The 14,716-nt window shown below is 39.9% G+C and overlaps 1 protein-coding gene across 3 annotated transcripts in view; it reads left to right on the forward strand.

Moving 5' to 3' along the window:
- LOC128652888 (cell surface glycoprotein CD200 receptor 1-A) overlaps positions 1-14,716 on the forward strand; it is a 173,574-nt gene that overhangs the window by 15,003 nt on the left and 143,855 nt on the right. For all 3 annotated transcript variants that reach the window (XM_053705878.1, XM_053705877.1, XM_053705876.1), the window contains exon 2: positions 11,559-11,852. In XM_053705878.1, the coding sequence (XP_053561853.1) occupies positions 11,633-11,852 (220 nt within the window). In that variant the 5' untranslated portion in view covers positions 11,559-11,632. The remainder of the gene's footprint in view (positions 1-11,558; positions 11,853-14,716) is intronic.

The following is a 14,716-nucleotide window of genomic DNA, read 5'->3' on the forward strand; positions in this document are numbered from 1 at the left end:
TTTTGTTTATCCAGTGGTAATTACTTAGTGCAACTTATAACATCCAAGTGAAAGATATAACACCAACATGTCAGGCAAAAATGAAGACAATTCAAAAACAGAATCACTGAGTTGAAAAAAGGATCACCCCATTTGATGGTGACCATTTGTGGACTGCAGTCTTTAAGTCATGCCACAAATATTCAATTGGGTTTAAGTCTGGGCTCTGACTAGGCCATACAAGGACATTCACCTTTTTCTCCTTCAACCACTGTGTGCTCATTTTTGCTGTGTGCTTTGGGTCATTGTCATGTTTGAAGATAAACCTTCTTCCCATTGACAACGTCCTGGCAGAGGGCAGCAGATTTTCCTCAAGAATTTGATGGTATTTTGCCCCATCCATTATTTCTTCTATCCTGACAAGTGCTCCGGTGCCTGCTGCAGAGAAACACCCCCATAACAGGATATTACCACCTCCATGCTTTACTGTATAATGATATTGTTGTCACATGCACACAATGACCACTCTTTGTCATAAATTTCTGCAACTGCTTCAGAGTTGCTTTGGGCCCCTCGGTAGCCTCTCTGAACAGTTTCCTCCTGGCTCTTTTATCCAGTTTGGAGCAATGCCCTGATCCAGAGAGGGTCTGTGTTGTACCAAATATCTTCCACTTCTTAATAATAGACTTCACTGTGCTTCTAGGCATTTATAAAGCCTTTGAAAGTTTCTTGTATCCATCTCCTGACTTGTGCCTGTCCACAACATTATCCCGGAGATCTTTTGACAGTTCCTTGCCACTCATAGTTGATTGTTTGCTTCAGCTGCAATACTAGGGACTGAGATGCTCCAGGAAAGCTCTTTTCATGCTGATCTAATCAATATGCCCACAGTTGATCACAGTTGAAGGTCAAATGGCTTTGTGTGTGCCGTTGAGAAGGTGATTAGCTACACCTGATTAAGTTTACAAGTAATTTTAGGAGGGCGTGATCCTTTTTCCAACTCAGTGATTCAGTTTTTGAATTGTCTTTATGTAGCCTGAGATGTTGGTGTTATCTTTCACTTGGATGTTATAAGTTGTGTAAGGTGTTGTTTTCAGGGGGAGAGTGTGTCAGTTCAGGACTGGGCCTCAGGTACACCGTACCAACTGGAGATGAATAGATTATTTGATAAGGACGTCCAGAGAACAGTAATTCAGACCACGCAGCAATGATCTAACACTATTCTGTTTATTGAAAGATACAAAGCATGTCTTATAGACGACAGATACAGCATATTGGGTTAACATTATGACACGTTATGGCCGTGTCATTTTACCCATTTTTACACAGTGTTTGTCAGGAAAAATACTAACTCATAAACAATATTTCTATAGTTATAATAAGGAGTGCATCTAGGATGAAGACAAGGTTATTTGAACATCTTATAGAGATAGTACCCTCCAGGCGTTGCGCCAGGAACATCTACAAGGTCAACTAGCTTTGCAGAGAATAATAACAAACATGTATTTCTCACTACAGAATAACCACTATAATAAAGGTTATTCAGACAATGGATGCCAAAGACAAAATGGCGGCCAAGAACAAGATGGAGCTAGTCATGCTAACAATAATCCCTAACATACCACTCTTTTATTCTAACAGAATAACATCAAAACTAAAACAAATTAATGCATATAAAGAACTTTATAGCGAGATGGCTGAGCAGTGACATTGTGAAAAGAGAATGGTGAGGGTTAGCATGAGTACTGGTAATCTTATTAATCAAACACACAGTAAGCTTATATATGAAAAAGAAAGCAAGAAAAAGAAAAAGAAGAAATGCAAAACCCATTAAAAGTTTCATACCAAGGGCTCCTAGCCAGGAACCCAGACCAAAGGTCCAATCTATACCATCGAAGAGACCTGTAGGCTGTTTACGTATCTGTGATTGAATGTCATGCAAAGTATCAAGATCATGGTGTATTCTACCAGTGTTATTCCAAATAAAAACACAGCATGAAGAACCTATGCGCTTACATACTCCTCCTTCTGCGGCTAGCAAATAATCTAAAGCCATTCTAATCGGAAGAGCGGTCTGAGCTATCTGTTCTTGTCACATAGTCAAGGACTCTATAGCATCTGTGGTAGAATTGAAAGCTGCATCTACAAGTGTGGCAAACAAATTAAGCTTATAATACAATCGCATGACAGCTGCAGTAGGAAACCAGGATGCAGTAGCTATCTCAGCATTACTAGTCTTAACTGTGAAACTAGAAGCTCTACGTGTTTGCAGTTTATCATTAGGGAATGTGTTGTGAATACTTAATGCTGGGAATATGTAACCAAAGTAACAGGGGGATAGATGGCTACATGGTATAATTTTAACTGCCCATCATTCACAAAGCCAATAATAACCATAAGATAACTTAATAACTGGAGGACAGGAGGGAAATCTTCTCCTCTTAGCTTCTGGAGAAGCACCTGTCTGCTTACCTATATTTCTGTTGTTACGCCAAAACCAGTTACGAATTGTGTTATGTGGTTCAGTGTACTTAGCAGTAAAGTTGCGAATATACTCAAAAGAAAGATAAGACCCATCCCATACATTGAATAGTGTAGCATTAACTAGTGTAGCTGCATTATAGATTAAAGCAACTGTAATGGGCCTTTGACTGAGTGTACAGGGGTGAAAAATAGTACCATTAAGATTATGGGAAACTATAACACCATGATTTACACAGTTAACTAAGTGAACTCTATCCTTTTCAAAACCCTTATCAGTGTTAACTATTGGTGTAAAATTCCACATAGTATCATCATTTATCATTTGTGTCAAGTTGTGTGCGGTGATAGGAAAACCAACAAAAGGATAACCCGATTTTCCCCCATGAGGCACATAGCCACAAACCCAACAAGAGGCAGTCTGATTAGTCACTTTGTTTAAGTTTGTTGCAGCTTTAACAAATGCATTGTCAGTTTCCCATGCCGACATATGCAACTCTCTTGTATCACGGGTGAGAGGGATGGATAAGGGATTAGTGACATTGTCAATTACACTTTTATTATCATTGTGCCGGGGCGCACCAGGACTAGGGAATGGCTTGGGCTTGTGCAGGGGCGCACCAGGATTGAAAATCAGGACAAGGATGACAACAACGGACACCAAGAACACTCCTGGCAGGAGGTACCACACTACTCGATACTCGATTGAATCATGGAGCGGCCAGGGTTGATGTTGTCTGGGGCTTTCTTGATCCGGTTCGCGTGGATCCATACTGGAGCTTCCTCCGTGAGGACAGCGGTTCTCGTCACAGCGATCACTGTAGTTGGAAGGCCAAAGGGAGGATCCAACGACTTATTCTTGTGTAGCTGTTTCACCAGGACAGTATCTCCAGGCTTGAACGGGTGTGTCGGGATACCTGTGGGTTGAGGGAGAGTAGAAGAAACATCACCATAGATGCCATTCAATGTTTTAATCAATTTACTCACATATTCTTCCCTTACAACATTTATGTCTCCCCTTACCACAGGAGAACTTTTCTGTTTACACCATGGGGTTAGAAAAGGTCTGCCCATCAAAATTTCAAAAGGTGAATAACCCGTAGTGGCACTAGGGGTCATTCTGATTTCTGCCAAAACTGCAGGTAAATGTTCAAGCCAATTAGTAAATGTACCACCAGTTCCCTTCCTGAACTTATCTGTAATGGTTCTATTCATGCGCTCTACCTGCCCTGATGACTGTGGGTGATAAGGAATATGAAACTTCCAGTCAGTGGATAACATAGTACAAACCATTTGTGTAATCTGTGAGGTAAAAGGAGTACCTTTGTCACTGTTTATCTGTAATGGACACCCAAAACGAGGAATAATTTCTTTGCACAATATCTTAGCTACAGTACGTGCATTTTCTCTAGTGGTTGGAAAAGCCTCAACCCACTTACTGAATTGATCAACAATGACTAAAAGATACTTGTACCCACCTCGAGCAGTTGGCATGTGTGTAAAATCAATTTTCAATACCTGCATAGGACCATCAGGGGGCGGTAAATGCTCAAGTTTACCATGTACAAGGCCCCCAGGATTATTTCTGGCACAAGTTAGACATATGTCCAGTTGTCTATCAATCATGTGTGACAGGTCTTTAATGACATATTTGGATATCATCAGATTCTTGGTCTGTTGTTTACTTATGTGGCCAAAACCATGAAAATGACTAATAAACAAAGGTGCAGCTATTTGTGGTATTCCCACTCTCCCCTCCTCATCTGACCACAGGCCAACTGGGCCTTTGTTCAGGCCTGCAGACATCCACGTCTGTAAATCAGTCTCAGTTGCACAAAACTGTAGGTGCGCCACATGCACATCAGATGCTAGTGCAGGAATCATTACCATATATAACTGTTCATGTGTATTAGTTTTGAGATAGTCAGAGTGTGGTGGACCCTGAAGTGCAGCTTCTTTAGCTATTGTGTCTGCAAAATCATTGCCAAACTTAATGTCAGTGGAGTCAGTACTGTGACCTTTACATTTAACAATTGCTAGCTTATGTGGCAATTTAATTGCATCCAAGATTTCCTGTACCAATGTAGAATGTGAGATACTCTTACCATCAGCTGCAACAAAACTCTGTTCTGCCAAATCACTCCAAAATCATGCACAACTCCAAACGCATACCTTGAGTCAGTGTAAATGGTCACATCTTTCATCACAAACGCTCTACATACCCGAGCTAGGGCTACCAGTTCAGCTGCCTGAGCTGACACAAAAGGCAGAGAACCAGCAGTAATCACTGTGTTAGGCAACTGTACCACGGCAAAGCCTGTAAGATAAACACCATCAGCAGGTTTAGAACATGACCCATCAACAAAAACAACTTCTCCCTCCTCTAGTGGGGTTGTTTGCAAGTCAAGATGCGGTGACGTCTCTGTGTGTACTGTGTCTATACAATTGTGGTCATCAGTGTGTTCTAAAGGACCATTAGAAATGAATGCATGTAAAAAAGGTGCTTGGCCTCCTGTAGGTGCAATGTATTTGATAGTGAGATTTGCAGTAGATGTGAGAATTGTTTCATAGCCTGACCTTCTCTGTGCAGTCATATGTTGTGTAGTGAGATTGTTTAACACTTGCAAGACTTGATGTGATGTATGCAATGTAAAAGAATGTGACAGTACCAATGTTTGTGCCGCCTCCGCCATCATAGCGCATGCTGCTGTAGTTCTTAAGCATGCTGGCATACCCTGTACCACCGTTGGCAACAATTTTGAAAAAAAAAGCTACCGCTCTATACCCATTACCGTGTTCCTGAGCAAGGACCCCTGCTGCTGTACCTCCCCCTTCTGTGCAATACAGGTGAAATGATAGGTTATAGTTCGGTAAACCTAAAGCTGGAGCAGAACAGAGAGCCTGCTTGAGGGTGCGGTAGGCCTCATCAAGAGCCTGTGTCCAGTGGATTTGTTCTGGTTCATGCTCACCTGTAACTGAGCGTAAAATATGATCATAATATGAACAGTCTGGTATCCATTGCCCACAGTAAGTAACCATACCCAAAAAATATAACAAGGCAGTCTTTGTTTGTGGTCAAGGAAGAACCATGAGAGCCTTAACTCTTTCAGGGGATAACAGTCTCTTGCCTGCTGAAAGAATAAAACCCAGGTATGTTACTTGTGGAAGACAAAATTGCATTTTTCTCAAAGTCACTTTGTGTACTGCATCTCCTAAGTGCTGAAGCAAATGGAGAGAGTCAGTTTCATAAGTCCATGGCTGTAAAGCAAGTTGCAGTACTTGGGATGGCTGTTAAAATAGCATTAACATCTAGCACTATCGGTGCAAGTGGTTGCACTAAAGCATTTACTGCTCGCAAGTCTTGTGTAAATCTGTATTCTTTACCTCCAGGTTTAGGAACAGGATTGATAGGTGTATTATATGGTGACAGTGTACGTCTAATAACTCCCTTGTATAATAGATCCTCAATTACAGGAGCTATTCCCTTTTCCTTTTCTTTTGACAAAGGGTACTGTTTAATATATACAGGTTTAGCATCTGGTTTGAGAGTGGCTTTATAATAAATCACCAAGTGCATCTGGAATTAGTGATGTGTGAAGCATGTGTGAATGCATCTGGCTCTAATTGTACAGGTATAATCTTAGGAGTTTTCACAATACCCCTACCATATTTCCATGTCCACAAATGTTCTGGTGTTTACACATATACTGTATCTGGTGTGAGTACAACTGCCTGAACTGGTGCTTTCCACATTTCTTTATCAACATTGTCTGTAATCCAAGGTCTGTAAAAAGCTTGTGTCACAACTTTGTCAGGGTGTGAGGCATACTCAAACACATTTTCAAGAGTCTGTAAACTGTCAGTGTCAAGGTACAACTGTTTAGTAATGGTAGGTTCATGATCAGCTGCATACAGTGACTGAACCGTATCCCAGGGAGTGTCAACATGCAGCCCACCCTTAGAATCAATGTTAACAGACATTTGTATTTTAGCCATTAAATCCCTTCCCAACAAATTAACAGGACTATTGGGTATTATGCGAAAAGCATACATAAAGCTGTTTGAAGGGCTTTCATTTGGATACACCTCTAAAGGAGGTGTCCTGGGACACAAAATTGGGACTCCTCCAATGCCAATAGATTTTTCACATGTTTTAGTTACTGGCCCATTGTATTCTCTAGCAGAGATGCTAGATTTTGTTGCTCCGGTATCTACCAAAAAATCATGTGGGACACCTTGCACAACTAAAGACATTAATGGTAAATCCTGCATAATATGTGAGAAGTCCCTTCTGCTGGCAATCCTAGCGGGTATTATTCTGATTCTGGGAAGGAGACTGAGTCCAGGGAATCTGGTATCTAGGAGCGTTGATGGGATTTTGGGGGGAGTTATTATTCCCATCATACTGATCATTTCTATCCCTTTTAGGATGTGGGCAGTCTTGCTGCCAATGATCATAAGACCCATAATTCCAGCAAGATCTGTCTGCAGAGGTATTCACCCCTCCTCTGCTATTACTGTTCCACTGAGATCTGTCTCTACCTCGTCCTCTAAAACCTCTACTCTGTCCTCTATTCTGTCCTCTATTCTGTCCTCTTCCTCTCCTGTAAGCTGAATCATTAAACATACTCTCTTGGCATTTCTCATTCCACATATGAAAAACATCTGCTGCATCCTTCTCTCGCACAGCCTTTTCAAACTCCTCCACTTTCATTGCATGTATACCTGAAATTGTCTGTCTCACCAATTGCGCAGTTTGCAAATGCATATTATTCAACAGATGTTGCACATGCAATTGCCCCAAATCTCCTTGCGTCACCAAACAACATTCTTGTCTCCAGCAATCACCAAACCTCTTCAAAAAATCAGACACCTGTTCACCTTTCTTTTGCTTACACGCACCAGCTTTCGTAATATCTTTACGATCACCATGCTGACTTTTAAAGAATTTCTCAATCCCCTCCCACATCTCACTTACAACTGTCGGATCTCTCCACACATAATTATCACCAATTGGAACATTCCATATCCAGAAAATTGCACACTTCAGTAAAATTCACATCTGCATATTTGGTAATCACATCTAACAAAAACCTATAGTCAGGACCACCCAGACACATATCGTTTGTGACCCTTTTAAGATAGGTAATTGCTCCCATCGGATGCTTCACAGGGTCAGGGCATTTTAATGCCCAATACATCAAAGCTCTGAGTCTGGAGGACTGACCATAGTCTGGTCACCTATAGTTACAAATGGTGCATCAATGTCTGCATCAGTGTCTGTATCAGTATCCGTTCCCTGCCTGTGTGATCTCGTACGCTTCCCTACAGGGCTTGGATCTGTAACAGCTGTAATTTTCACAGCTTTCGTCTTAGGCTTTTTTGAAGCACTCTGTAGCCCCCCTTCCTTACCCACAGCACTTGTGAATACAGGAGATAATCTCTTTTCACTGCTAATAGTCTGAAATTCCGATTCCTTGTCCCCCTCCTCCCCCTCCGGGCTGGACATTCCTCTGTCTACACTGCTCTCATCCTGAAAATAAACTGTTAACCTCTTCTTAGCCACTAAAGTTGCAACAGCAGCGTCTTCCATCTGCTCCGTCTCCCGGCTCTGTGCTTTAGTAAACACAGCCAATGCGGGGTACAGTGCAGCCGGAGGAGGTGAGGGGAGCGCCGGTGATGTGGGAATAGCTGGGTATGGAGGAGGCAGGGTGTTACACTCGGTCCAAAAAGAAGACAGATTCACACAAAACCTCTCCACATTCTCTCATGTATTTTTTATCCCACAAGAGGTCACCACTCGGACCCTGATAAGCAGAATCCTTTAAACACATACCCCTTATCATAGTCACATGCGGTTCACAGAGAGAGCCTGTACGAGGGAAGGGATTTGCCTCCTGACGATACAATGACTCCGTCCAGCCACACAAGTTATCTGAGAAGGGTGTGACGTAGTACTCCCCTGCTATCCTAGCTACAAAATCTTTAGGAGTTTCCCCTTTAACTGGCTGAGGGTTTGTAACACGCAAAGTATTTTTACCAGCACTAGATGGCACATGCTGCACAGATTTATACTTAATATTACATTTCTGAACATCAGCATTACTGTCACAATTTTTGCTATGAGCAGACCCCATTTCCACAACAAAATAATAACAGCCAAAATAACAGCAGCAATGATAAAATGCAAAGTCACTTAATATTCTCTAAGCACAGCACAGCAATCAAATAGCAATTAAAAGCATGCAAGCAGAGCATCAAATATCAGTTCAAATCCAGTGATAGGTAACAAAAACTCTATTATAGGACTGTTATAGGGACACAGATGAGACAACACTCATCACAACACAGCGATGCCAACTTGCACGGGGGACTGATAACCTCCCGTCAAATGGATGCTAACTTTTATCTTGCGCGCTTCACCAAACAGGACTGTAATACCTGTCCAAAACTAGCACAGGACTATAAACCTGTCTAGAGGGATTTATCACAAGTGCCGGCAGGTCAGAGAAACCTCCGCACAACCCTGCTTCTACTGCAGGAACCCCTTAACCCTTTATCATATATAACCAACACCTATTACAAAAATAAAACCAACAAAATTTAGGTTCAGATCCACAGCGGGAAAAGCAGAGTAAAAAAAAACACTTATCTACTTATCCAGTGCGGATCCCACGAGATGATACCAAAAACTGTAAGGTGTTGTTTTCAGGGGGGGAGCATGTCAGTTCAGGACTGGGCCTCAGGCACACAGTACCAACTGGAGATGAATAGATTATTTGATAAGGACGTCCAGAGAACAGTAATTCAGACCACGCAGCAATGATCTAACACTATTCTGTTTATTGAAAGATACAAAGCATGTCTTATAGACGACAGATACAGCATATGGGGTTAACATGATGACACGTTATGGCCGCGTCATTTTACCCAGTTTTACACAGTGTTTGTCAGGAAAAATACTAGCTCATAAACAATATTTCTATAGTCATAATAAGTAGTGCATCTAGGATGAAGACAAGGTTATTTGAACATCTTATAGAGATAGTACCCTCCAGGCGTTGCGCCAGGAACATCTACAAGGTCAACTAGCTTTGCAGAGAATAATAACAAACATGTATTTCTCACTACAGAATAACCACTATAATAAAGGTTATTCAGACAAGATGGATGCCAAAGACAAGAACAAGATGGCGCTAGTCATGCTAACAATCATCCCTAATAAGTTGCAAACAAACAAAAAATGTGCCTGTCTTTATTTCAGGATGCAAAGCAACAAAATGTGATTATTTTAATGGGGGTGATTCTTTTCAATACCCACTTCACACACACACACACACACACACACACACACACACACACACACATATATATATATAATATAGAAAAAAGGAAGCAGACGTTCAAATTAACTAAACATCAAATAGAATGATCATGCCGCATGTGATTAGGAAGAATTTATTACAACACTCCTCCACCTTAAATATTAATATCATAGCCATTTAAAGGCAACAATAAAAAAATCATGCATATATGAATACAAAACTTATCTGCAGATAAGAAAAGGAGAACTGTATTCACCGGTGTATACTGGTTCTTGCAAACTTGTCTTTATATCCTGAAAGAGAGTTCCAAAACTGTAGCCACAATCCAAATCCGGTGTAGAGAACTCCTAAATGAGGGAGACATAGCATAAACATTGCAATGGCTCGTGGGGAAAGTGCAAAAGATCAGAGGAACACCACACGGGATATATAAAATTAAATACTGCTAATACTAAAGGGAAAAGGGAATGCTGCAACCCAAACCTGGGCTACAAGCTGCCTGTACCTCAAACAGTATCAAGTACCACAATACCCTTTTCGTCCTAGACCACACAATTGCACAGTTTCGGTAGCCAATTAGCCATTGTAGAAGCCACTATAAAACTATGCTCGCTCACATATCCTCAGAAAGTTTAAACAAAGCTGTTTACATAGGTACAATCTGCTTAGTGGTGCGTTTCACTTCTCTCTACTGGGCGGCATGGGGGTTCTTCAGATTAGTACATCATCACTTTGTTGTCAAGAATTTATAATCACAAGCCACTCCTCAATTTTCCACAGCTCCTATCGAATCCCAACAATGTTAATTGTCAGGCATTATGTATTTAATTTTATTAATTTCATCACTTGTCACTCACAATGGGATACAATATGTGTATACACTGCATAATGATTGAAGATATATACAATTGTGCACAATAACTAAGTAAAAATGATTTACATTTATTAAGCTATAGGCCACACGTTTGAAGCAAAGTAACACAGTCAATAATGGTGATGTTTGGGGAAAAATCAGGATACAGCAGACTAGAGGAAACATGATTATTCCACCTTGTCATTCAAACCTGCTTGAATTTAAGCATTCAAACTCAATATCCACCATGTCTCATGAGAGTTATCCCAGTACACCTTGTGGTTAGCGCATGAGTGAAAGTTAGAAGAGGTTTTTGTAGCACACCCTATAGAAGTCTATGGGGAAATGGAGTTAGCGCAGCTGCACTATCTGATATCTAGATGTTACTGAGCCTGATTTCAACACAATCTCAAGAATACGAGCGCTATCGACTTAACTTGAGGGCTGTTAGGGCTCAATAGCGCTAATATTTTTGCATTCCACTTGTAATTGTTCTTGATTTGAAAAAAAACTTGTATATTGTGCAAGAAAATGTTAGCGTTAAATTAATTTAGAACATTCATTTTGCAATGCAAGTCGTGATTGCTGATATATGCTGTGAGAAAAGTGTAGAGGCTGTTTTTTTTACCAAAAGCTTGTGGTTACTGGGCTATTGCAATGTTCATACTGGAATGGCTTCATATCTGAAAGCTCTGCAATAAACCATGTGAGGCCCTTGACGTGAATTCTGATGCAGAGCAATAAGGGCCAGCGTTTGTTGTTTTAATATCCAAGCTGCAATAAAATTTCTTTGTAAAGATAAAAGTTACAAATAATGCTAAATGCAGTTTATAAGCACAACTACTGTGGTCTTTAATGAGCATGATATAAACTAGCCTATTGTCTGTATTAATAATCTTCCATATCATTTTCTGTTTCAGGTGCGTCTCAGTCTGTCTACGCTGGCAATACGGCTGTTCTAAACTGTGACGGTGATCCTGGGGATTCTTTAATAATGTTTACTTGGAAGGTCTTTCTGCAGAATGGCTCTATATGTACGTTGTCTTTCATTGTAGACAATGACACATACAATGGCTGCAGTAACAGGATACAGATGAACAGGAATATGTCCCTCATAATACATAATAGTAAAATAACTGATGAAGGGAATTACACTTGTGAAATTGTAAATGCTGTAGGGACGATCATTAACACAACCATCTTAAGGATATTAGGTAAGCTATAATTAAATTTCTACTACATTTATTTGATTTGTTATTATAATCTGACTAAGTAAAGGCATAAAAAATAACAATTGTCAAATAAAATGATGCTTAAATCACATCTACAAAAATAGTTGTTTTCATTTACATGCATTTGTAACATAAATTGTTATTGATATTTAAAAGACCACATTCAAAACCAAAATATTATTCAAATCTATCATCACATTAAAAAGCTTATGCTGGCAGTGGCCTAGAACCTAGATCATAGTTGCTTGAGAGTTTGCTGAGTGGCCTCTCTGAAGGAGGGACCATGCTTGAAATTCATTGAGCCTTGTTTATACCTATAGATTGGTTATTGGGAGTTCCTGCCCTCACCCTCCATAGTTGCATTAGCCGCACAATACATAAAATCTCGCACATGAACAATAAACTTTTGCTAAGCAGAAAAGCACATTTACCAAAATGTGCCTCAAACACAAATGTAGTAGTAAAATAACTGCATGTCTGTTTTGATATAGAAAATTAGGCTTACTAGATAGAATGTAAACAGTAAGACCATACACACAGTGCTAACTACCAGCGATCAGAAGGACTCTTGCATCTGTGAACTATCTCTTTATACTCTCATGTCTCACTGTTTTTAAAGATGTCTTGATATAAACTTTTTTGTCTTTTCTTTTTTTGCATATGTTAGGTAGTGTTGACTGGTTTATCATGGGAGGTTTTTTTTCCCCCATTTTAGTTCCTTTGGTCTGTAACTTTTCAAAGGCACTTTGGCGATAACAGTATCCTTCACAGTGGAGTTCTATCTGTGCACTGAGGGCTGAATGGTTACTCTGTTCATCTAGGAGAAGGGTCTTTTAATGGAGATTTCAGACTATGGTGAAATCCAGATCTCATGACATCAGAATACAATTTCTGTGTAACAACATATTCTGCCAGACGCAGGGTTTCCTTGGAATTCAGACATATTTTTTTCTCTAAATGTTCTGCTTCATGTGATTCAAATCAAACAAAGTAAAGAAAAGACTATTCTTCTGTTTTCTGATTGGTGAGCAAACATAAAAAACAGCAGAGACATAAAATCCCTAAAATGTGTTTCATGATTCAGACAGAATAATACTATTTTAAACTTTCTAGTTTGCTTCTATTATCAAAGTTGCTTCATTCTCTTGTTATCATTTGTTCAAGGAGCATAAATGCACTACTGAGAGGTTGCTAAAAAGTTCAGATAAATCAATGACAAGAGGCATTTATGCGCAGCCACCAGTCAGCAGATAGCTTCCGGTGGTGCATTACTGCTGAGCATACCTAGGTATGCTTTTCAACAAAAGATACCAAGAGAATTAAGCAAATAAGATAATAGAAATACATTGGAAATTTGCTTAAAATTGTATGCTCTATCGGAATCATGAAAGTTTAATTTTACTTTCTTGTTCCAAAGCTACAGTTGAAAAAGTTCACTTGTAGCTTTATACTTACCTTTAGCACTTGAGAGCCTTCTCTTATAGCACTGCAGGCCCTGGGAGCCACCGCGCTGGAGCTCTGTGAATAATAGGACTGGGTTAGCGCAGCTCTCCAGTAGGCAAAGGTAAGTATTTAACTATTTAAAGGAAAACAAATAAATACTAACAAATTTTGTCATATTTGTTTTCTTAAAATTTCTGGGTACATTCGTTCAGATATTCGTTTAGTGGAAAAAGAACCAATATCCCTGTTTCATCACAAATTTGTATTCGTGCATGTCTACCTAATATTTTGTTTATTCAAGGCTGTTATAATTCCCTTGTAGAGAAATTAACCCTTTCTACAGGGATGAGTTTATACAGTTAATCACAACATTCTAATATGGTAATATGTTTTTTCCCTGGTTAAGTGTCTCTCTCATTTTTGAAGACCGCTTTGTAGAGCTGAATTGCTGGTTAATTCTCTAATTGACCAGTCTCCTGGATCATGGGGCCCGATCCAATATGCAGCGTCGCCCGCAAAAGCCGCCGCCGCCAAATTTTGCGTCGGTTTGGTATCACATATACGGCGTAGCATACAACTTACGCCCTTATATTTCACCCGTCGCCCGCAAATTTTACTCCCATAGGCTAACATGGGACCGCGTTGTAAGTCGGTATCCAATATCCAGCGCAAGGCCTTACGTGGCTTAAATGGAGAAATCTTACTCCATTTTCACCTCGCCATAAAATGCACCCGTAGCAGGCCTTGTGCTGAGTATTGGAGCACCGTAACTCCCTAAAATGCCTTCCAAAAAAAAACCTAACACCTAACGCATGCGCAATGTCTATCTACCTGTCAACCGCATTCCCTAATAAAGTGTATTAACCCCTAAACCGCCGCTCCTGGAGCCCACCGCCACCTACATTATATGTATTAACCCCTAAACCGCCGCTCCCGGACCCTGCTGCACCTAAAAAAAGTGTTTAGGGTAGGGAAATTTTATTATTTTGGGGGGCTTTTTTATTTTATTAGGGGGCTTAGATTAGGTGTAATTAGATTAAACTTCATTAATATTTTTTTATTTTTTGTAATTTAGTGTTTGTTACCTGTAAAATAAATATAAATCCTAAAATAGCTACAATGTAATTATTAATTATATTGTAGCTACCTTAGGGTTTATTTTATAGGTAAGTATTTAGTTTTAAATAGGAATAATTTAGTTAATAATATTAATATTATTTATATTTATTTAAATAATAATTAAGTTAGGGGGTGTTAGGGTTAGACTTAGGTTTAGGGGGTAATATATTTAATTTAGGTGGCGGCGGTGTAGGGGGGTCAGATTAGGGGTTAATACATTTAATGTAGGTGGCGGCGGTGTAGGGGGGTCAGATTAGGGGTTAATACATTTAATGTAGGTGGCG

Source organism: Bombina bombina, chromosome 3, assembly GCF_027579735.1.
Source record: "Bombina bombina isolate aBomBom1 chromosome 3, aBomBom1.pri, whole genome shotgun sequence".
NCBI lineage: Eukaryota > Metazoa > Chordata > Amphibia > Anura > Bombinatoridae > Bombina > Bombina bombina.